Source organism: Raphanus sativus, chromosome 7 (genome assembly GCF_000801105.2).
Source record: "Raphanus sativus cultivar WK10039 chromosome 7, ASM80110v3, whole genome shotgun sequence".
NCBI lineage: Eukaryota > Viridiplantae > Streptophyta > Magnoliopsida > Brassicales > Brassicaceae > Raphanus > Raphanus sativus.
This window is the reverse complement of record NC_079517.1, coordinates 22,417,965-22,442,567: the sequence shown is the minus strand read 5'-3', so window position 1 is coordinate 22,442,567 and position 24,603 is coordinate 22,417,965. Positions and strand designations below refer to the sequence as shown.

Below are 24,603 nucleotides of genomic sequence, written 5' to 3'. Positions count from 1 at the left end.
TCTTGCAATTCTATCCATGGTTGAGAACCTACCCAATACCGCCAGCCAAGTTACAAAAGCATACCTAGGAGTTGCCTTTGAGAACCAAATACCACGCGACCAGCTATTTTGAGGAGAAGCAACTCGAACAATATTCCAAGTCTCTTTTGTAGAGAATTTTGTCTTAAACCCCGAAGCTCTTCGCCAAAGACAAGTATCCTCTATATTATCTTGCATTTTCCCTGCAACACTTGATAACTCAGATTAAACTTCATTCAATAACTGGATACGATGCCTACATACTCTTCTTCTTCTCAAAACAGCCTCCGCAAGCGAAGCATTCCTCTTTATTCCCATATCAGTGATTCCTCTATCACCTAAAGTCTCAAGAAGTATACCTTTACTTGACCACTTATCAAACCAAAAGGAGGTATTCCAACAATTTCCCACCTCAACTCTATAGAACTCCTTTGCAATATGACGAAGCTTTAATACTTTCCTCCATATCCATGAGCCTCCCTGAGTAGAGATTTTAACTTCCCCAAAATTGTTTCTCTTGAGTAAGTAGCTTTTAATCCATTTACCCCATAGAGAGTCACCCGACAACAGCCTCCAGATGATCTTGAGACCATAAACTACATTCACTTCCTTTAAATCTCTAATGCCCAACCCTCCCTCTTCTTTAGGCTTACAAATGTCTTTCCACGCTACCTTAGCTCCCGCAGATTTCAGAGAAGGACCCGACCAGAGAAATGATGCACAAAGTTTCTCTACCTCCTTCACACACTGACTTGGTAATCGAAAAACAGCAGCCCAAAAATTCACAATGCTTAATATAACTGCCTGATGAGTTGCAGCCTATTAGCATATGAAAGAAAACGACATTGCCAAGTGTTTATCTTGCTTCTGATTTTCTCCACCAGAGGTAAATAATCATTCCTCCTCATAGCCTTAGTCATTAGGGGAAGCCCCAAGTACTTCACAGGGAGAGCACCTTCTGCAAACGGGAAGTTCCTCAAGATTCTGCTCCTTGACACCAGTCATGTACACAGTAGACTTTTCGATGCTTATATTAAGACCCGACCACTTTGCAAACTCATCAAAAACACCCAACGCTCCTTCAATAGATCGCTTTGATCCTTCCAGAAAAATCATTAAATCATCTGCGAAGCAGAGATGAGTTAATGAGATAGACTTACAGCGAGGATGGAAGGCAAACTTCTTCTCACACACAGCTCTGTCGATTTTTTGAGAAAGGATATTCATACAGAGAACAAACAGATACGGAGAGAGGGAGCATCCTTGTCTCAACCCTCTTGTACTCTGAAAGTAGCCTACAAGCTCACCATTGACTTGAACAGAGAATGACGGAGTAGTAATGCAGAGTTTTATCCAGTGAATAAACTTGCTTGGTATCCCCATTGCCTCTAGAATATGCAGAACAAACCCCCACTGAACTGAATCGAAAGCCTTAGATATATCAATCTTCATCAAGCAACGAGGAGAGACACTGTTTATGGTATAGGTTTTTATTTTAGGGTGTAGAGTTTAGGGTATAGGGTTTGGGTTTAGGGTAATGGTTTGGATTTAGAGTTTAGTTTGCGGTATTAGCGTTTTTAAAACTGACATTATTTTATTTTTAAAAGGTTTTTTGGCTTTTAAAAATGTTTTTAATAATTTATATTTATTAATCTACGTGACGATTTGATTGGCTGTTAAGAGTAAGGTGAATTTAAAAAGTTCACCCTAGGGTGAACCTAAGTATTGTTCGTGGGAGAACAATACATGCGAAATCGAATCATACATAATGAAATATAAGGTCCATAAGCATCTCTATTATTAAAATAGAAATACACTTTAAAAATACCCCTTAGTTTTCAGTGTTATTTACAGTGAGATGCCACTAGATTTAATTAATTTTTCTATATTAATGCTTATCCTTTTCAGTTAATTTAATGTATTTTCCTAAAATTAATCTTTCTATATTAATGTTTGTCTTTTCCAGTTTATTTAATGTGCGTTTCGTAAAAAATCTTTGTATTTTTCTGTTTAATTAATGTATTTTCAAAATCAAATTCTATTTAATGTGCTACCTTTTATGATTCTTTGTTTTTCGGTTTAATTAATGTATTTCCAAAATCGAATTAGTAACCCTAACTTATAGTATTCATTGATTTTTTCGTAATTTATTATATATGTGTGTTTAGAAATAATTAATAAACATATCTTTAAATATTTAATGAAAATATTATTTTTAAATTTATGTAATTATATTTTTATTATATATTAGTAATAACTAAAAATCAAAGTCACATTAAAGTAATCATTTATATAATATATAAATATATTATATCATATATATTTTTCATATAAATAATACCACAATGTAAGTTCAGTATGATAAATGTTGAAAATATAAAATATATAGCACCATATATTTTAAATAGTATATACACAATTTTATTATGTTAAAAATATATATTATCACTTATGCAAATAAATAATTATTACAAATTTAGATCATATTCCTAACTGTTTTAACTAATTAAAATTTTCAAAAAAAAATCTATATTTTTTGAAAATTTTGCTAATGTGATTTAAAATATTTTCACAATGCACACACTTTCTCTATTTTGAAAACTATGGATGAAGTCTGCAACTATACCAATTGAATATTATATGGAATAAATTGCCTATAATATTTTTATTTTTTTTACAAATGTTATAACTAATGTATCAATTTTTAAAACCATACAAACTCATATTTGTATATGTTTCCTGCTTTTAATTTAGAAATTTTATTTTCTAAATATTTTATACATAAATCTAATCATACAAATGTTTGATTTGTTTCTATGATCTAATTATACAAATGTTTGATTTGTTTATATCATGTCCAATAAATATCGGTCATATAATTTACTGTAAAAAGCAAAAAAGTTATTCGATGTAATTAAGCACATTGTTATTTTTTAATATCCCCTATATATTAAAAGAGGAACATTTTGAAAATTAGAACCTCATGTTTGTATTAGTTAAAAAATCATCTATCCTACGTGTCATTCAATTGGAATGTTAATTAATCTTATGTGGCATCATTATATTGAAATTGAAAAAAGAAAGAGGTCCAATTCGATTTTTTATTTCTCCCTAGAATCATTCAATACAAAACTATATGATATAATATAATATAATGTCGATGAGAGTAATAATTAAATAAATGAGAGTTAATTCAATGGAGAAGAATATTTATTTTCATTAAATAAAAGCTACAGAATTACCTAATATGATTGACATATATATGACAACTAATGATTATGAATAATAAATATTTGATAACATTTTTTGTATTTTAGTTTTTTTTGTTTGATTTTATATTATTAAAAGATATTAAACAACCACATTAACCATATAATAAAAAATAGATTTTTTCTTATATGTTATATTTTGATTTTTTTTTAAACGACTATAAATTAATATTAAATATTATACCGGATTTTAAATTTTATATCTGACTATACACAAAATTTAGGTATATACTTTAAAATAAATTATGGTGTCTTAAACCCTTTTTTACAATTTTCTTTACAGTATCTTATATATATATATATATACTTCGTATGAAATAAATGCATTTTATATGTATATATATATATTTTAAAATTTTAGTTTTTATATTTGTGTTTTATTTATTATATATGTGTATACATTTTAAAAAAATTATTAGTAAGAGAATTTGATCATTGTATTGAATTTATGATGTTGCATAATTATAGACTTTTACCCAGTATTTTGAAACTTGATCCAGACCCGCAGTTGAACCGGTAAACCCAGTGTTCTAATTTGAGTTTTTGGAAAAATCATTATTTAATAATCTGGTAAAACCCATGAAACCCCGCTAAAACCTAGAATCTGACTGCCAGATAAAAACCAGTATACACAAATGTTTTTTTTGTTTTAATTATTTTTAAAAAATTATATTTGTGTATTTTTTTGTAATCATAATTGTGTTTTTCTTAGTAATCATTTTGTGTATAAATCTTACTCAAAATCTATTTATAAAATAATATCAATTCAAAAGTTGACTCAGTATATGCTAGGTTCTTTGTAATCATATGCATATATGCCCGTTTTTTGTAACATATTTGTCAGTTCTAGATCTTAACCCACAAGTATAATGCTGGTTTCTAATTTTTCATTTTTTGTTTGTTTCTGTAAACATGTAACATTTTCTGTAATTGTTTCTTATATGTTAAAAAATTTAATTTATATGTTTCTGTATAATATTTTTAAATAAAATTATTAGTAAGAGGTTTTGACAATTGTACTGAAATTAAATTTGTAATGTTGCATAGTTATACAATTGTGTCATAGCCATTACACAAGTAAATATACATAAATATATAAATATACTTAAGTAGGAGTTCGATATAAATAGATAAATATACTTAAATTTGAAATTTGTGTCGATATAGATCATAGACCTTTAAATAGGAATTTAAGTTGATAGAACATATATTTTCCAACATTTTGGTTGCTATCTGCATAGCCCTAAAAGATATAAATTTATTTGTTATATAACTTCCTTATTGTTGCCGTGTAACTTCTTAGGAAATATCAGTTATAGAATATATGTGCATATAAGCAGTTATATATTGCTTCTTTATTTTTTTAAATTGGACTGAACTAATATCAATGAGACATGATCCATATTTAATAGTATTGATACATATATGTATGTAAGGCTAGAAAAAAAAATTAATCAAAAAAAAAAACCGAACCCAATCCGAAGATAGTATTAAATCTGAACGGGAATTGATTAAATATCTGAACAAGTTAATTTTTTTGGTATTTAGAGAACCGAAACCGATCCGAACTGAAATATTTTGGGTAACCGAAATATCTGAAATATGTTTATATACCTAAATATATTAATTATTTTAGTGTATACTAAAAACATCCAAAATAGATAAGATACTTTTAAGTTGTCCAACATATATAAAAATATATACAAATAGTCAAAAGTAAATGTGCACTAAATTTAAGTATACTCAAAACACCAAAAATACTTACAATATCTATTTATTCTCTATCCAAATATTCAAACTAAACCAATATATATACTAAGATTAGGTATTATGACATATGTTATTCATGAATTTATATGTAATTTTATTTTTTATAGATTTTTAGAAATTTAATGTATAACATGAATTTTAAAAAAATTTAAATAATTTAAATGGGTTATCCGAACACATATCGAATCTGCAAAGATCCGAACTAAATCTGAATCGAAACTTATAAATACTGAATGTGGATAAAATCTTTGATCCCGAAAACTCGAAAACCGAATAGATCAGAACCAAAGCCGTATGAAACCCGAACAACCATTCATATATGTATGTAACATATATTTTTATAAAATACTTCACTTCGCGCAAGGCGCGGGTCGTCACCTAGTGTTATATTAGTAAACATTACAAACCATGTATAACATTTAAAACAAAGAAAAAAATGGAAATTCGAGCGGGTCAAAATCTAGTCTCTATTATTAAAATAGAAGTACAATTTAAAAATACCACTTAGTTTTCAGTGTTATTTACAATGAGATGCCACTCGAATTTAATTAATCTTTCTATATTAATGCTTGTCTTTTTCATATAATTTAATGTATTTTCCTAAAATTAATCTTTCTATATTAATGTTTGTCTTTTCCAGTTTATTTAATGTGTGTTTCCTATAAATTCTTTGTAACTTTCTGTTTAGTTAATGCTTTTTCAAAATCGAATTCTATTTAATGTGTGTTACCTTTTATGATTCTTTGTTTTTTCTGTTTAATTAATGTATTTCCAAAATCGAATTCTAAATAAAGAAATTTGGCAACAATAATTAGTAAACCTAACTTATAGTATTCATTGATTTTTTTCCTATTTTATTATATAGGTGTGTTTAGAAATAATTAATAAACATATCTTTAAATATTTAATGAAAATATTATTTTTATATTTATGTTAATTACATTTTTATTATTTATTAATAATAACTAAAAATAAAAGTCACCTTAAAGTAATCATTTATATAATATATAAATATATTATGCATAGATATTTTTCATATAAATGATACCACAATGTAAGTTCAGTATGATGAATGTTAAAAATATAAAATATATAGCACCATATATTTTAAACAATATATACAACAATTTTATTATACATTATCATAAATTTTGATCCATAAAAATCAAAATACATTTGTGCGGATATATGGATCATATCCTAAAAGTATGGATGAGAAAATATAAGAACTATAAATATTCTGTTTAAAATGCCATATAAACAATTATTTAATCGGGTAAATTTTAAAAATATATATTATCACTTATACAAATAAATACTTATTACAAATTTAGATCATATTCCTAACTGTTTTAACTAATTAAAATTTTCAAAAAAAAATCTATATTTTTGAAAATTTTGCTAAAGTGATTTAAAATATTTTCACAGAGCACACACTTTCTCTATTTTGAAAACTATGGATGCAACTATACCAATTGAATATTATTCTATGGAATAAATTTCCTATAATATTTTTATTTTCTTACAAATGTTATAACTAATGTATCAATTTTTAACACCATACTAACTTATATTTGTATATTTTTCCTGCTTATAATTTAGAAATTTTATTTTCTAGATATTTTATAAATCTAATCATACAAATGTTTGATTTGTTTCTATGATCTAATTATACAAATGTTTGATTAGTTTATATCATGTCCAATAAATATCGGTCATATAATTTACTGTAAAAAGCAAAAAAAGTTATTCGATGTTATTAAGCACATTGTTATTTTTCAATATGTTATATTAGTAAACATTGCAAACCGTGTATAACATTTAGTATAAACAAAAAAAAATTGAAAATTGACACCCGCTCGGTCAAGCGGGTCAAAATCTAGTCTCTATTATTTTTTATTTTTTTGAATGAATGTTAAATTTATTCATCAAAAAAGCCTTTATACAAACTAGTGCTTACTCTTTGCTTGTGCAACAAGCTAAATAAAAAAAACAAACCAAATAAGAAAATCTATCTTATACTCAACTTCAAACCCCCTCAAACTTGACTATGAGCAAGCCAAGTTTGGAAATGCTATGAGATTCTCCTCGTTAAAACCCACATTAGAGAAAACCCAAATGGGACAAAACTCTAATAGGGAAAAAGAGTAAGAATCCCATAGCTAGGGACATAATCTTCTTCCAAAAATCAAACATCAACTTTTCCAAATCCTCAATGCAAAACCAACTCCTCAAAGCTAACCCGCCAACTGATTTAGATTCTGGTTGAGAACCAAAACTGCAATAACTCTCCCATGCCTTTGGCTCTTTTCTTGCAAACCAAGCTGAATTTGTTTCTTATTCCTTTCTCAATAACTCTTTTGAGAGTAGAAATAGGAATCATCTTCTCCCCATGCTTAATTTGGTTTCTTTCTCTCCATATAGCATATAAGACAGCTTGAAATGCATATCTGATGCAGTAAAGGCTCATCTTCTCCCTTTTCTTGTCTGAAATGATGTGAATAATCTCTGACCAGATAGTGGTGAATTCATGCTTCAGAATACCCTTGACAACATATTCCCAAACTTGAGCTGAAGTATCACATTCAAAGAATAAGTGGTTACGAGATTCTGGTGCCTTGTTACATAGAACACAGATCGTATCACTTCCATGGCTCCATTTCACCACTCTATCCATTGTGGACATTCTATCCAATGCAGAGAGCCAAGCCATAAATGCATACTTTGGAGTGGCATAAGAAAACCAAACCCCCCTAGCCCAATCACAAATAGACTTTTTACTTCGCAATACATCCCAAGTTTCTTTTGTTGAGAAGCCATGCTTGTACCCCTTGTCCCATCTCCACAGCTTAATATCTTCATTTTTTCCTCCACCACTATCTTTGATTGAATTTATTTCCTTCTCAATATCATTCAGAACATCAACTCTGTGCCTTCTTCTTCGAGTACGATACACTGCATCATTATTAAAATAAAATACAACTAGTCTCTATTATTAAAATAAAAGTACACTTTAAAAACATCCCTTAGTTTTCAGTCTTATTTACAATGGGATGCCACTGGAATTTAATTAATCTGTTTATATTAATGCTTGTCTTTTCAGTTAATTTAATGTATTTTCCTAAAATTAATATTTCTAGATTAATGTTTGTCTTTTCCGGTTTATTTAGTGTGTGTTCCTAAAAAATCTTTGTATTTTTCTGTTTAGTTAATGCATTTTGAAAATCAAATTCTATTTAATGTGTGTTACCTTTTATGATTCTTTGTTTTTTCTGTTTAAATAATGTATTTCCAAAATCGAATTCTAAATAAAAAAAATTGGCAAAAATAATTGGTAAACCTAACTTATAGTATTCATTGATTTGTTTCCTATTTTATTATATATGTGTGTTTAGAAATAATTAATAAACATAACTTTAAATATTTAATGAAAATATTATTTTTAAACTTATGTAATTATATTTTTATTATTTATTGTAATAACTAAAAATAAAAGTCACATTAAAGTAATAATATATATAATATATAAATGTATTATGTCATATATATTTTTCATATAAATAATACCACAATGTAAGTTCAGTATGATAAATGTTGAAAATATAAAATATATAGCACCAAATATTTTAAATAATATATACAACAATTTTATTATATATTATCATAAATTTTGATCCATAAAAATAAAAATACATTTGTGCGGATATACGGATCATATTCTAAAAGTATGGATGATAAAATTTAAATACTATAAATTATTATGTTTAAAATGTCATATAATCAATTATTTAATCGGGTAAATTTTTAAAATATATATTATCACTTATACAAATAAATAGTCATTACAAATTTACATCATATTCCTAACTATTTTAACTAATTAAAATTTTCAAAAAATCTATATTTTTGAAAGTTTTGCTAAAGTGATTTAAAATATTTTCACAGTGCACACACTTTCTCTATTTTGAAAACTATGGATGCAACTATGCAACTATACCAATTGAATATTCTATGGAAAATTGCCTATAATATTTTTATTTTCTTACAAATTTTAAAACTAATGTATCAATTTTTAACACCATACTAACTTATGTTTGTATATGTTTCCTGCTTTTAATTTAGAAAATTTATTTTCTAGATATTTTATAAATATATCTAATCATATAAATGTTTGATTTGTTTCTATGATCTAATTATACAAATGTTTGATTTTTTTATATCATGTCCAATAAATATCGGTCATATAATTTACTGTAAAAAGCAAAAAAAGTTATTCGATGTAATTAAGTACATTGTTATTTTTCAATATGTTATATTAGTAAACATTGCAAACCATGTATAACATTTAGTATAAACAAAGAAAAAATGAAAATTGACATCAGTTCGGTCGAGCGGGTCAAAATCTAGTTAAAATTTAAAAGAAAGGCCATAAGTCTGATTTGTTTTCTCCCAAAAGGTAGGAAGCCAAACAAGTATGGCGTCAAAGAGAGACCATAAATCATACACATTCACTCATTCCCTTACAAGAAACAGATAAGATAGTAAAATTCTCTGCCAGGTGGCCTCATCACAGTGGTCTGTATTGATAAGGGTGTCAACACCTTTCTTTAATCCTGTGGCAGTTAACGACGTTATCATCAATCCTGGACCTTTTGTTCACTAGGGCTTTTTGCCTAACGCAGTTTCCACTATATATGTATGACCAAAGCAATAGACAAACAAGTAAAAGAAAAGAGAAAAAAAAAGAAGATTACTTATGGCTTCCTCTATGCTCTCCTCCGCCGCTGTGGCTACTTCACCGGCTCAAACAACCATGGTTGCTCCATTCACCGGCTTGAAGTCATCCGCCACATTCCCAGTTACTCGCAAGACCAACACTGACATAACTTCCATCGTAAGCAATGGAGGAAGAGTTAACTGCATGAAGGTAAACATCACTCGAAATTATTGTACTCCCCTCATTTATGATGTGAACGTGGTACATTTGAAACATGAGTCCGATTGAAAAACATATATAATGTAGCTTGGATTGATAAGGTGTGTAATCAATATATATAAATAAAAGTTGATATTTATTAATTTGAAATATTATTTATAGGTGTGGCCACCATTGGGAAAGAAGAAATTTGAGACTCTCTCTTACCTTCCTGACCTTACTGACGTTGAATTGGGTAAAGAAGTTGACTATCTTCTCCGCAACAAGTGGATTCCTTGCGTTGAATTTGAGTTGGAGGTAGTAAAAACAAAAAAAAAAAATTCTCAGTGTTCATTATTACACAAGTTGAATCCTAATGTTTAATAAAAATTTTATGCGTGAATAGCATGGATTTGTATACCGTGAGCACGGAAACACACCCGGATATTATGATGGACGTTACTGGACAATGTGGAAGCTCCCCTTATTCGGATGCACTGACTCTGCTCAAGTGTTAAAAGAAGTTCAAGAGTGCAAGAACGAGTACCCTAACGCCTTCATTAGAATCATTGGATTCGATAACAACCGTCAAGTCCAATGCATCAGTTTTATTGCTTACAAGCCACCAAGCTTCACCGGTGCTTAATTTCTTTTTCTAAAACATTCATATAAAAATTTGTACGCATCTTCCTGTCTATTGTCTGTCTTTTTTTCTAGTTGGATTTACGTTTCAGAGACATTTTCTATCGGATTGTCAAATGTCTGATTTATAAATATGTAATTTATAAATCGCTTATTCTCTTTGGTTATCTTTTGATGGTTATTAGTTTTTGAATCAATGTAGGGGTAAGAAAGTAAGGAAAAAAAAAAAGACAGTATAACTTTACAAACAAAAAAGGTTTGGATAGTGTTAGTTGAGTTATGTTCTCGAAAACAGGAATGCACTGTTCCTGCAAAGAATAAACTAAGTATTATGTTAATCAACTAGTGTATCAAATATTTAAAGAATGATAATTGCTTCAAATAAATTTTACATCCTATACGAGTTTATTATTTTTTATAGATTTCAGTCATATTGGTGGACATGTACTCAATCCACATATCTTTGTTTTCATCAAAAATCTCTTGTAAAGGAATCTAGACATAATTTTTTTCATAAAACTAAAAGACTTAAAAACCCATTTTAATTCAATAAAAGACATTAAACAAATGTTGAGAACCAGTAAACACACACTTTATAAATATACAGGTTGATATTTCACTATTATTTTTCATTAATAATACATTATATCACCTAAACAAAAGGTGGTATAGGAAGGTACACCGGAATAGAATAACAAAACTCTTTATAAAAAAATTGTACGGTTTTAATTAAAGAACCAACAATCACATTTGAACCACGAAGTATGTAGGATATCTTAAAGAAATAAATTTTTCTTTGTAGCACTGCTATTTCTTTCAATTCTGTCAAAAATGTCGGTCATACCTGAAGTTCCATTAACATTGCTCTCAAGTATTTACAGGCCCGTCTCAAGATTCTGGCATTTATAGTGATTTAGAATACTTTCCGTTTTCCAGCCAAGTGCTCTTATCTCTGAATGCAAAGCAGATTGTCTCCCTCTTTGATTTCAAGTACCCATAAACAGGGGCGAAACCAGGATCATTTTCTAGTGGGTGCACAAAAAAAAAAAAAAATATTGGAAGTTCAAAGAGGGAATCAAACATAGATCTTAAGGGGGTGCACTTATGCATTAAGCCACCACAACTAACAGATTCCTGTGGATATTTACATACAAAATAAGTTTTATCAATTATATTATGGGTGCCTGTGCCACCACAGTGGCTGTACTAGCTTCGCCCCTGCCCATAAACTGATTTTATCCATAAAGATTGTTCAAACCCAACCACAACCAGTAAAGCTTGATGTGGAGGTGCAAGAACCATTTACCAAATATATGTTCCGTAAGCTTAAGGCTTGGGAAATAAATGATGTTGTTTGTGCCAAACTATCATCTCATGCATTCACCGTGAACCAAGCATGAAATTCTCCTTCGGCATATCTGATTAGTTCAAGTGGGTCCATGTCATTCTCTCTGAATATTTTATCATTACTTTGGAAAGTTCCAAAATTATCCACAAATAAAAGTCTATATCCAGTTCTGGATCTTCAAACTGTTTTCTGCCAAAAGATATAACCCATATTGGTGTATATGTTGGAAACATGGAAAGTACAGCTGATAAGGCTCATGCTTTCAAAGCAAAGGGACATTAAAACATAGCATGAGTCACCAACTTATAAGGTTCCCAAAATTTAGGACAAGTTTTATCACATTGCATATGACGACGTATCAAATTTCTTGTGACAGCCACATGTTATGTGACTAGTTACCATATAAGATGAAGCATCTTTAGAGATGCATTTATTATTCAATCAAAGCTTTTTTTGGTCAAATTCAATCAAAGATTAAAACTTTGTTATACTAGGCTCCAAATAAACAAAATCTTCTTCGAACTTTAAGATATGTCTAACATTCACGTGTTTTGACTTAACAGTATACTGACTATTCTTTATAAAGATCCAGCAATAAGTTTTTCAATGTGAAGTTCATATTATAGTTAAGCTATGAATCAATGATAGTTCTTCTGGTACAACAAAAATTTCAAGCATTTCTACATCCCATTTCTTTGGATCATCTCTAATAAAATTGCTAACTATCATTCTGGGATGGATAACCGGAGCATTATGCCTGACCGGTCGTGCATGTGAAGTTGGAATCCAAAGATCCTCGCATGCCTTTACCTAATACCCTTTATGGATCTTCTGTCTAGTCCCTAATGACGGCAATTTCCTTGCGGCTGATAAGCTAGTCCATACATATTAATGTGAGAATATAGAGTAAATGAGGTGAGGATGATGAGACTTGAGTGTTTGAATAAGTGAAAACAGAGAATGAGTAACAGAGATTATATGTAACCAAGAATGAGAGTATTTGAGAGTATGAGAGATTATGGAGAGTTTAGTGAGATTGAGAGATCGGTTGAGTATGAGGTCGTGTGACCAGAGAGTAAGAGACTTGAGAGAGTACATGAACCAGATAATAGGAGAATTGGTGAAGGAGAGACTTACCTCTCTCTTAGTTTGCCTTAGGTTACAACCAGCCTTTAAATAGGCAAATTGATGATAGTGACAGGTCAGCTACACTTTCTTATGCACATGTGATCTTCTATCTTTAATATAAACTGAGTCATTTAGTAGAGACCAAGGATGACATATTCAGAGTTGGAGAGAATGTGACAGGTATGGGTGTGGTCTCCACGGAGTGAAATCCATTTGCTGGTCGACACAGTTCCTTTCCTCCGCAGGTAAAGCCACAATGCTGCAGTCGGTCCTCTCTGCCATACCTACCTTTGCTATGACCTGTTTTCTACTACCGGTCAGCCTATGCAAGCGAATCCAATCAGAACTTACAAGATTCTGGTGGGATGACAAACCTGGCGAGAAAAAGATCTGCTGGGTATCGTGATACTCTCACTCTACCAAAAAGCGAAGGAGGACTCGGCTTCCGAGATGTACAAGCCTTTAATCAAGCACTTCTTGCTAAGATAGCCTGGCGATTGCTTACAGCTCCTGACTGCCTCTTCTCCAGAATCGTACTAGGAAAATACTGCCACAAAACGTCCTTCCTTAAGATCACACTATCTTCGACTATCTCCCATGGTTGGAGAGGGATATTACATGGTAGATATCTTCTACTCCAACATCTTGGGAAGACTATTGGTGATGGCGAGTCCACCAATCTTTGGACTGATTCTTGGATACACCCGGAGTCTGGTCTCAAGCCGTACGACCCCATCCTCCTGCAAGATAAGGATCTCATGGTCTCAGATATTCTTTCACGAGAAACCAAGGAATGGAACATAGTGAGAATTGGGAATCTGATGCCGGAACTTACCAATCATATACTCGCTATCAGACCAAGTCTCCTCGGTGCCTACGATGCCTACGTCTGGCCTCTCAACAAATCAGGCTCCTACACAGTGAAGTCCAGATATTTCGCATCATCTGCAGTTAACTCCACTTCAGTGATACGCCTCGGTTTGGAGAATTGGAACTGGAAGAAGTATCTTTGGAATCCTCCACTCCTGCCAAAATTGAAACTTTTCTTATGGAAAGTTCTACACAGAGAAATTCCTACAGGAGACAATCTACAAAAACGTGGAGTACTTACCAACTCTTTATGTCCTCGCTGCGGAGGTATGGAGACTCAGGAGCACCTCTTCTTCCACTGCAGTTTTGCGCAGGAAGTGTGGAACCTAGGCCCCTGGACCACGATCCTCTCTCCGTCATCTGAAGCGACGATTGCAAACACCCTCCAAGCGTCTTATCAATGGAAAGCTCTACCACCTTATGGGATCATCGGGAACGTCTTTCCCTGGATCTGCTGGTATCTATGGAGCTCGAGGAATAAGCTTATCTTCGAATCTAGAACTACATCTCCCCAGGAAATTATCACTCAGGCTGTTTGCGCCATGAAAGAATGGGAGACTGCCCAACCTAGACGCCCTATTGCTACTCCTGCTGCCCTTGCTGGCACTACTGCCCCTACTATCCCTATCGCCTCCCAAACGATTGATTTCCCTCGCTCAACGCCCCCACGATCAGAGATCATCTTTTGCAACTCTGATGCAGCTTGGAAATCGGAACACAACGCAGCCGGCCTCGCCTGGATCTTCACCGATGCAACCAACTCAGAGATCGCTCGCGCTTCCTCTGCTCAAGATCGGGTCTCATCTCCTTGTATGGCTGAAGCCCTAGCGATACGAGAAGCCTTACTGCATGCGGCCTCTCTCAATCTCTCTCATATCTGTCTTCGCACAGACTCACAAGTGCTCTCCCAAGCTATCAACAAGAGATCATCGACGATGGAACTCTTCGGATTGCTATCTGACATCGACTCTCTTGTCTTCTCCCCTTCTTCCCCGTTTACTTCCTGTAATGTTGTTTTCATTTCCCGTCGGGCACATGGGCCTGCAGACCATCTGGCGAAAGCCCAACTTCAGTCTTTTCTTGTTGTAAACTCTAGGGTCTAAAAGCCCAGATTATGTTTTCTTATTAATGAATTAGCAGTTGAACAAAAAAAAAAAGAAAAGAGAGGCTGCAAAGTCTCATTTGGCATTCCCACTCCTTTCTTGCTTTGTAATGTAAGTTAGGTCAGCTTGGTCACTTGTGGATCAAGTACGTACGAACCAGCTTCATTTTCAAACCTACAGAGCATATTTTCTTCTATCTGCCTTGAGTCTTCAATAACTTTTTTTCGTTGGCCATTCCTTCTTCATTCCATGCAAAACCAGAGCCAGCAGAGAGTCAGGATAGTGAAATAACCTCCACAACTGTTTTGGTAAGTGTGCCAGATTAATCTCATGGATCATCCTAAAGCAAATAACCCTCTCTTCTCGGGGTAAACAGAGCTTCTCCCATTTTTTCGAATGACTTCCTTTCTTTGGTGGGTTAGAACACAAAATTTTTTTTGCAATGGTACTCGCAAGTTTCTAACATATGTCCAAAGGGAGAAATAGGCTAAGATATTACATATGTCGGTAGTGCTAATGCAATGGATTTGATGAGAATCTACTTTCCTCTTTTTGATAGCCATCAGGAAGCCACCCATTACTCTGCTTTGTACCCTGTATTTTAAGAAGGAAAACAATTTTTTTTTTAATCTGGAACATTAATGTGAAAAGGAAAAGAATTGATCCAAAGATCGTAATTTAAGATAGATATCTATCTTGTCAAGATTTGTGACTGTGAATCCAGACCGTTGAAATGGCATATACAATCAATGGCTGAGAATAAATCCCGCCACTTGTGTTGTTTAGTTAGGAAACTATGCTTTTTGTTTGGAACTAAGGGGGTGTTATTAAATAGTGAATTTACAAAGAGTTTTGATGAGTTTTAAAATTAAACAGTTTCCTGAATTTAAAAAGAGTTTTGCTGATTTTTAGACTTTTATAAAATTAGTTAAAGAGTTTTGTAGATTGTTATATATTTATTAATTGAGGATAACTATAAACTTTTGTAGATTTTTTATTTTTAAGTACTGCAATATTGTGTTGTTATCCAAAATCTTTATGCCATCGTCAAATTTTTTATATGAACTTTCTGAAACTACATTTTGTATGTTTATGTCAATTTGATCATTACTGGTTTTCAAATTGTTTTATCGTTGAAACTTGTGAATTTCTAAGATGAATTATGAAATATTTGGTGTCATTCAATGTTGTTGGCCTTCGTCCCAGATTATATTTCATTATGAGGAGACTTTTGTTTGTGCCAGAGAATCTTGTGGTGATATTTATAACCTCTTTCTCTCAAAAATGGTGGTTTCACTAATTAGATCATATATTTGTCTACACGTTACGGTGGGGGTGAGTGGGTGAGGGAAAAAGGAAGTGGTGTTTTACAATTTTTCGGCGGCTAGTGAAATAGACGTGCTACAATTACAGATTTGTGTTTTGTTAAAAAAAAGACTTTGGAAATCTTGATCAACTTGCAATACTTTGATAAACAGATTTTATGAAGAAAAGTTTGGCAAATCAATAATCCAATAACGACAGACTTCAAAATATGACATAATCAGTTAACTTTCATTTCTTTTGAATAACACAAGACTTGTAATGACTATGTAAAATAATGAATCCAATAACTCTAGATTTTTATAAACTTTTAACTACTTATTACAAATTTATAAACCAATAACACCATACTTCAACATATTTTTGAGAAGTTGTAAATGAATAACACTAGAATTATCAAAACTTATAAATCTATATAACTCTTTGTAAATTAACAATCCAATAACACCCCCTAAATTAGTTAAGAATCAGCTATATTGTTAAAGAAAATGTCTTTGTAGAAGAAAGTGACTTACTTGATATTAACAAGTAGAAAAATGACCTAAGAAGTAAATTTCTCTCTTGAGTATTACTAAGTATAAATATAATATTTTATAAGTACTTTTTCAAACATGTATTTAAATATATTTTACACCTTTTAAATATGTTTTACATGTTTCAGGGGTCTTATTTACACAAGTATATAACGAATTTACGTTTTAAATTTCTGAATTCTTTTAATAATTCTTTTAAAATGTGCTCAATATGATTTAAGTTTTATACATTGTTTTAAAGAATTAGTTTTTTTTAGTAATACCTGGAAAACTAAATTACCAAATATTTTTTTCTACATACTAATAACTAATATTCTAAACCAAGATGTTCTAAACAACAAACATCAAACATCCAAAATTTAAGTTACACTTAGACTAGTTCTTTTTTTTTGTCATCCACTTTTTTTTTCATACATTTAGACAAAGTACAAAACAATAAAAAAATCTTCCTTTTTCCCTCTTCCATCAATTACTTTTTTTTTTATTTCTCTTTTGACTTTTCTTCAGTTTTTTTCTTTTTATTTTAGATCTTGAACTCGTGGACGTGGAACCATCTCGTGGATAACCATTTTTTCATTTCATCACTGGACATCCACCTGAAAGTCAAAGTCGATGATATTGAAGTTAGAGACATGATATTATTATCAATCTCAGTGAAAGCGAAAGTAAAACATCTCACTTCAGTAATCTTACAACATTTAGTAAATGATACACAAACAGGGCACATCCATTTAGTAAATGATACACAAAATTTAATATATTTGATTCAAATAGAGTATCAACAAGGAAACTATAGCAATACAACACTAATATCATATCCAGATTCTAACAATTCATCTCGCCAAAGCTCAAGCAGAGACAAAGTTAAAGAGGAGCAAAGAAAGAGAATTACTAACCACAGAGCTTGCCCTACTGGCTATAGGTCCTCTGTACAAAACATCCAGTAACAAAGCACATCAGATTTATCAGCGTCAAAAGCTAAGTCAGACAGAGATTTAAAACTACAACTTTGTTTTGTCGATACATACATACCTTCGCAACATCATATATATTGAAACAAAACAACGCAATATATGATTTAAAACATAACTGGGTAATTAACACATCACCTATTGACACGAACAACCAATCCAAAAGCAAGTCATATTGTAAACTATGTGAATCAGAGCATAAACCAGAGAGATACAGTCTAGAAACAATACAGACCAACAAACAGTTTCATTCAACAAACATGAGGACTGAGGATCATTAAAGAAGAGAATACCTATTTTTAGGCAAGAGGGTGTAGTGAAGTTCGTGCATCACCCACTCTGATTTGATTTGGTTAGAGGAGATGTCGCTTGACTCCCTCAAGAACACCAAAACTCTTTTATGACCAATACAACCTCAAAATCCAGACAAATGTCTTCACTAATCCTTGCTCCTGTTTTGGTGATTCCCGTTTCCGTACTTGATTTCTCTACGGGACAAGAAATACCAAACAATATCTTTGGATTCGATTTTCGATTGAACAGACACATAGACAAGGAACATAAACCCTAAATCAGGAACCAAAGCCGTCACAGAGAAAATAAAAAAAACCATAAATTGGAAAAAGATGGAAACTTACAAGGAAAATCCCAAGGATCTAAGCTGCAGATGTTGATCTCTCTGTTGAGTGTTGACTCCATCGACGAGATTATATTGCTTCTCAAAATTTTGTGATGGAGATAGTAACCAACGATTTCCTCTTCGTAGGACGGAATCCAAACTCTCGCTTCTTTTTTCTCTGAGCAAAACTCAAAGAATCCGGTCAGAAGTTTTGCAACCAACCGCTTTCTTCTTCATTCTTTTTTTTCTATGGGATACGAGAGAGAAGAGTAGCCGGGTTAGTTTGAATCGCGCGTCCGCGCGGAGATTTTTGTTTTGTTCATATTTCTAACTTTTGAAAATGCCTATCACCTTGATTGTTTTTGTTCATGTTGTATTTAGATTAATATGTTATTTAGTTTTGATGTTGATATGTTTTGCATTTAGCATCTGAAACTTCTAATATATGAGATTTTTTCGTGTTCTCAGGACTTCTATTTAATATTTTGATATATTAAACATTAAAATGTAAATATTAAAAAATTTAAATATAATTTTAAGTTTTATTAAATTATATTTCAAACATTTTGATTTAAATCTATATATAAAGTCATATTTTATTTTATTTGATTTTTTTAAAAAAAAATACATGATTAGACAAATACATTTCAATTGGTATTAAACCCTTGTCACTTATATTGTTAAAACAAATACATGTTTTGCTCTAATAAAAATCAATACCTTTTAATATAGTTTTGGTAGTATATATATTTATAACACACTCTATTATATATTTATTTAATATGACACTAGGTGATTCTCCCGTGCTCATGCACGGGAATAAATATTTACAAATAAGTACTTTACTTTATTTGTTTATATGTTTTAAGTAATCTTTTATTTGTATGTATAAAAAATTGTATTAAATATCTTTATGTTTTAAGTATGATATTTTGTATTATTTCAACTTTTTTTTTTGAGTTGTATATAGACGGTTAAATTAATGATAATTTTTCTCATTAGGTTAAAATTATCGTATTAGTAGGTAATTCAGTTTATCCTCTTATATTTGTAAATATATTTCATAAAATTTTGTATAATTTGATATATCTTATTTTAGAAAATAGAAAAAAGTAAGTCAGATATTCATTAATAAACATAACTTGTAAAATATTGAAAATTTATTCACGTATATGAATATATGCAAAATAGATACGTCATAATAATTGGTTGATTTAGTTGTTCATATTTTGATTGATATCATTACTTGCATTTGGTATATTGGGCTATATCATTTTTTAATCATAATGTTTTGGTTATAATTAGATTAAAATAAAACGATTTTGCTAATTACATTATTTTTAGTTTACCTTAGGTTCATAAATATATTATGTATAATTTATATATGTTTTTGATAAAATATATAAGTCTATATTTTAAAATTTGATAGATAATTTATATATGTTTATGTATAATCAATCTTTTATATTCTAGAAATATCATTATCTTATAGAAAAATGTCTAAATTATTTTATTAATATTATAAATTTTCTTTTTCTTATAAATAGTTTAATACAAATTTGATTTAACTGAACTTTAAAATTAAGATAAAAACAATTTTATTTATTTTGAATTATATTTAAGAATGTGCATGTATATATTTAAAATTATAATCTTAGGTAGATTTTTCTATCTATTTATTTTAATTAAATATATTAAACAATATGTAAAATTGCTTTATTGTCAAAAATTAAAATTAAAAATATTTATAAAATCTGTAGATATATATAAGAAACTAATGATTTTACGATTTAATTTGATTTTAAGATTTTTTATAATTTTCTAAAAATATGTATATATTTTTGAAATATTTTTAATTTAAATGATAATCCGAAATTTGAAATGCCATAATTTAATATATTTATTTTAATGATGATTTATGAGTTATTACCATATTTTAAAAAAGTCCAAAAATATAAATCGACAATAAATGTAATATATGAGTTATTATCATATTTAAAAAATTTTACCAAAAATATAAATTAACATTAAATATAATTTTCCATGTCATATTAATCTTTAAAACATGTCAACAATTTTAGTAGCCATGTCACAATTATTAATTTAGGTGTTTTCCTGCACTATGTGTAGTGATGAATTTACTACATGTACATCTATAGTTATATATATTACTATATATATTGTAATAAAATAAAGAAGAAAGAATTTCGAAAGTTAAATTTTATATTTTCAAATGTAATTTATTAATATTATATATTTTATTATTTTTATCAATAATTAATATAAATATCATTAATTAAGCATAAAATTAAGAGAAAATATTTTTTTTAAATTATATTTAAGAATATATATGTATATATATAAAGTTAAAATCTTAGATAAAAAAAATTATTTATTTCATTTGGTTAAATGTATTAAATCAACTTGTACTAAATTAATAAAAATCATATAAAATTGTATAGTTACAATAATTTGTAGATATCTAAAAGAAACTAATGATATTACGATTTAATTTTTTTTTAATTTAGAAAATTTAGAAACTTTTAGATAATAAAAATTTTATAATTATAAAAGTAAACTTATATAATATTTCGAAATTCTAAATGTCATATTTGAATATATTTATTTTAGTGATGATTTATGAGTTATTACCATTTTCTACAAAGTTTACAAAAATATAAATCAATATTATACGTAATATATGAGTTATTGCCATATTTAACAAAGATTTCCAAAAATATATTTCAGCATTAAATGTAATTGTCCATGTCATATTTAACCATATGACATGTCATCAATCTTAATAGACACGTCACATTTTTTTTTGTGAAAACGATTGTAGAGAAGACATGTGGTAAATCACTTCGCAAATAATGTCTAGGGGATATCTACACAAAACTAATTTCTTGCTCATATGCAGTAATTTCTTATTTTGAATAGTCAATTACGTTAGTCGTTTGTTTATATATATTAGTATCATTTTTGCATTGGCAAGTAATTATATAAAATATGCATGAAACATTAAACAACACTATAAAATATTGGGAAAATTTGCTCAATACCCCTAATCAAAGTCAAAATTAGGAGTCTATACATGATTTAACACAGGCAAAATGCTATACCATATTACCATTTATGCCTTGGATTGCCCCAAATGCCCATAATCTCTTCTCTGTCACTAACTCTCTTATCCTAATATTGATTCCTTCATCCGGCAATCTCTTTCCTCTCTCTTGCCTCTGCATTCTTTTCCTTGTTCTGATATTATCTTTCTTCAAATTTTTATTTCTTCTTTTTTTTTTTGCTAAAAAAAGGGTTAAACCCGGGTCAATAATGACACAAGCCTAACCCCGGGTGGAGGTACAGCCCACAGATAGACTCTCTCCTGGGCATTCAAATGAGTCGAAAGCAATAACTCATATCCGTGTGGCCGGTGGGGTTTGAACCCGGGTTCGCCTTATTGGGTTTCTCAATTCCCTCAAGCGCCACTAGGCCACCACCACCGGTTTATTTCTTCTTTTTGTTTACATTTTTTTTCTTCCTATATTTTTTTTTGTCTGTAAAACACTGCATTTTCTCTTTTTGTTCATAATATCATTTTAGTTTGAGATGGAGATTTGATTTTTCCTTAAACTTTGTAGCATTTGATGAAAAGCTAAACATATGGTAGTGAAATTATGAAAAAAATGAAAACATGATGAACTACAATTTTTTTTTTATTTTTAAAGAACCACACTAGAACTCATAAATAAATTTGACCATCATCACTTTTACAAAATTTATTAGCGAGTTACCAAATTTTTTAACATGTTACATAATTTGTTAGCGAGTTAACAAACTCTTAACATGTTACAAATGTTATTATCGAGTTATGTTGATTTATAACGCATTAAACAAGTCAGTAACTTAACAATATACTATATAATTCAATATTATTTTTGGTCTAACACGTTATTTAACTGCTAAACATAAAGTTAACTAACTAATATTAAATTTAACGAGCAAAATAAAAAGAATTTAGTATGTTATAAAATAAGTTAGAGTGTTAATAATAATAGTAGCATATAAATACATATGTTAACTGGAAAAAATAAGTAGCTACAATATTCAACCAAAGTGATAAAAAAACTTAGCAAAAGCTTATCATATGATTTATGTGCGCAAAAAGAACTTGATTTTTGTAATTGGGGTACTAGTTGACTCTATTCTTCAGTGGCTTAGTTCTTTGATGTGAATATTCTCATAGACACCCACATTTCTTCATCTTGCAAATCAAAAAGAACAAAAATAATTTTGAATAAATCTGTTAAATAAGAAGATGGAATATGGCCAATTCCATGTACAAACGTCCTTTGTAAATACAAGACACAAATAAAAAATGCATATAGAAAAAATATTAATTTATATATGCAATACATTTTGTTGTGTACTGAAAGAGTACAAACTTCAAAATGAAATTCATAAATTTTTAAATCAATGAATTATTTTCTGCTAGAATAAGAAATCTTTTATTTGGGTTACGAAGAAAATAAAAATTATATTTGGTTCTTTAATTTTTAAAACACAATGTTATTTTCAACAAGCACAAGAAGAAGGAATAAAGATGAAGCATCAATTTACACAATTTACTTTATTTTATGTACACATGCAACTTGACTTATACACCTGATTCCCTGACTCTCTGACTCCCTGACCCTCTGACTCCCTATATGAGGGTTGAGTCTATTGCGATAGGGGTAAAATCGGAACGAAATCAGTGAAGAGAAAGAGGAGGGTAGACTGCAAATTACGGTAAGGAATGATGGTATAGAGGCCAATTATCTATAAAACATTTATTACTTATATATTTTTTTGTATAGAATATTTAACTAAAATACTTAATTAGTTTTAGATAATTTTTTAGATTTTAAATATTTTTTCTTAAATTCATGTACATTATTATTGAAAGTACTTTTAAATTTTCCTATTATCGATTAATCTATTAATAAATGTAAATCATATATGGTTTGTCTAAGAATATATAATTTAATTGATAAATAATATGTTTTGTTATTAGTATTAAAATATTTGATCATTTAAATCAGTGGGCTTGTCCCCGATACGACGAACCCGTATTTTGGTTTCCACTGTTTATCAAAAAAAAATTAAATGTTAAGAATATATGGTTGATGCGGGACTCATTGGATTCGGTTGACATTGGTCGCTGGGATCCCCGTGGTTATAAAAAACAAAAAAGAAAATCAATCATTTGCCTTTACTTTTGATTTTTCTGTAACTAATTCTTAATTCAATGAAATACAATAAGACTACATGTTTATGTTTTGGTATTCCTATAATAATATTCAATCATTTGCTTTTATATTTTTATTTTATTTTAGGAAATGAAAGATTGCAATCTTATAAATTTATACGGTAGCTATAAATTAGGTAAATTGACGGTTAAAAACTAACTATATTATACATATTGGGAATATTCTATGGAAAATAAAAAGATAGGAGCTTTCCGAATTTTACTAACCATACGTTAGTTTACGAATAGTGGTTATAGTTATACTAACCATATATATATATATATATATGTGATTTATAAGTTAATATTTTACTGAATCTAACTTTAAATCCTTCTATATATTAAAAGAGAAGTACATTTGCCACATGACACTCATACAGAGCTTCTCAAAAGTAGAAGACTTAAAACCTAGTGTAGAAGAGTTAAAAACTAGCATAGAAGACTTCCGTGGAAGTCTTCTTGGATCAGTTAAAAACTTTAATTAACATGAAAATTGGTAACCTCATAAATATCACCAATTAAGTTATATTCATTCAGTAGCTCTAATATTGACTAATATACATGAATTAGGAAGAAATATTAAAATTGTTTTATAGGTTTAGAGAAAATAAAAGTTTATTAAACATTGGAGGTCGTCTGGACAACTTCTAGGAAGTCGTAAATTTAGGTTAGTTTTGCAATTGATTTTTAACCTAGACGACTTACATGTAAGTCGTCCAACTTTGTTTGATAAACAAAAAAAAACTTGAGACGACTTATATGTAAGTCGTCTAGGGAAAACGGGTTAGTTTTGCATTTGACCGG

General features: G+C 29.6%; 3 protein-coding genes and 1 long non-coding RNA gene across 4 annotated transcripts; 1 reads left to right on the top strand and 3 right to left on the bottom strand.

Moving 5' to 3' along the window:
- Positions 1-243: 243 nt before the first annotated feature.
- Positions 244-1,401, bottom strand: LOC108829696 (uncharacterized). The gene is made up of 3 exons (XM_056991445.1): positions 1,248-1,401; positions 958-1,142; positions 244-837 (listed from the first exon to the last, which is right to left on the bottom strand). The coding sequence occupies exons 1-3, from the start codon at positions 1,399-1,401 to the stop codon at positions 244-246; spliced, it is 933 nt and encodes a 310-aa protein (XP_056847425.1).
- Positions 1,402-7,311: 5,910 nt separating this feature from the next.
- LOC108829694 (uncharacterized) lies at positions 7,312-7,734 on the bottom strand. The gene has a single exon (XM_018603300.1). The coding sequence runs from the start codon at positions 7,732-7,734 to the stop codon at positions 7,312-7,314; it is 423 nt and encodes a 140-aa protein (XP_018458802.1).
- A 2,018-nt stretch (positions 7,735-9,752) lies between these two features.
- LOC108829688 (ribulose bisphosphate carboxylase small subunit, chloroplastic 1-like) lies at positions 9,753-10,781 on the top strand. The gene is made up of 3 exons (XM_018603297.2): positions 9,753-9,984; positions 10,156-10,290; positions 10,379-10,781. The coding sequence occupies exons 1-3, from the start codon at positions 9,814-9,816 to the stop codon at positions 10,616-10,618; spliced, it is 546 nt and encodes a 181-aa protein (XP_018458799.1). The 5' UTR covers positions 9,753-9,813; the 3' UTR covers positions 10,619-10,781.
- Positions 10,782-17,195: 6,414 nt separating this feature from the next.
- Positions 17,196-18,822, bottom strand: LOC130497626 (uncharacterized). Its single transcript, XR_008936625.1, has 4 exons — positions 18,529-18,822; positions 18,184-18,378; positions 17,816-17,846; positions 17,196-17,515 (listed from the first exon to the last, which is right to left on the bottom strand). It is a non-coding gene; the product is annotated as an uncharacterized LOC130497626 (long non-coding RNA).
- Between the last annotated feature and the right edge of the window lie 5,781 nt (positions 18,823-24,603).

Excerpts from the sequence above, each read along its gene's own strand:
- LOC108829696 (XM_056991445.1), bottom strand. The coding sequence starts at position 1,401 with ATGGGGATACCAAGCAAGTTTATTCACTGGATAAAACTCTGCATTACT. Across the intron at positions 1,143-1,247 it reads TCCGTATCTGTTTGTTCTCT|ATGATTTAATGATTTTTCTG; the intron begins GTATGAATATCC and ends TCTGCTTCGCAG. Across the intron at positions 838-957 it reads GAAGGTGCTCTCCCTGTGAA|GCTGCAACTCATCAGGCAGT; the intron begins GTACTTGGGGCT and ends ATATGCTAATAG.
- LOC108829694 (XM_018603300.1), bottom strand. The coding sequence starts at position 7,734 with ATGGATAGAGTGGTGAAATGGAGCCATGGAAGTGATACGATCTGTGTT.
- LOC108829688 (XM_018603297.2), top strand. The coding sequence starts at position 9,814 with ATGGCTTCCTCTATGCTCTCCTCCGCCGCTGTGGCTACTTCACCGGCT. Across the intron at positions 9,985-10,155 it reads GAAGAGTTAACTGCATGAAG|GTGTGGCCACCATTGGGAAA; the intron begins GTAAACATCACT and ends TATTATTTATAG. Across the intron at positions 10,291-10,378 it reads GCGTTGAATTTGAGTTGGAG|CATGGATTTGTATACCGTGA; the intron begins GTAGTAAAAACA and ends ATGCGTGAATAG.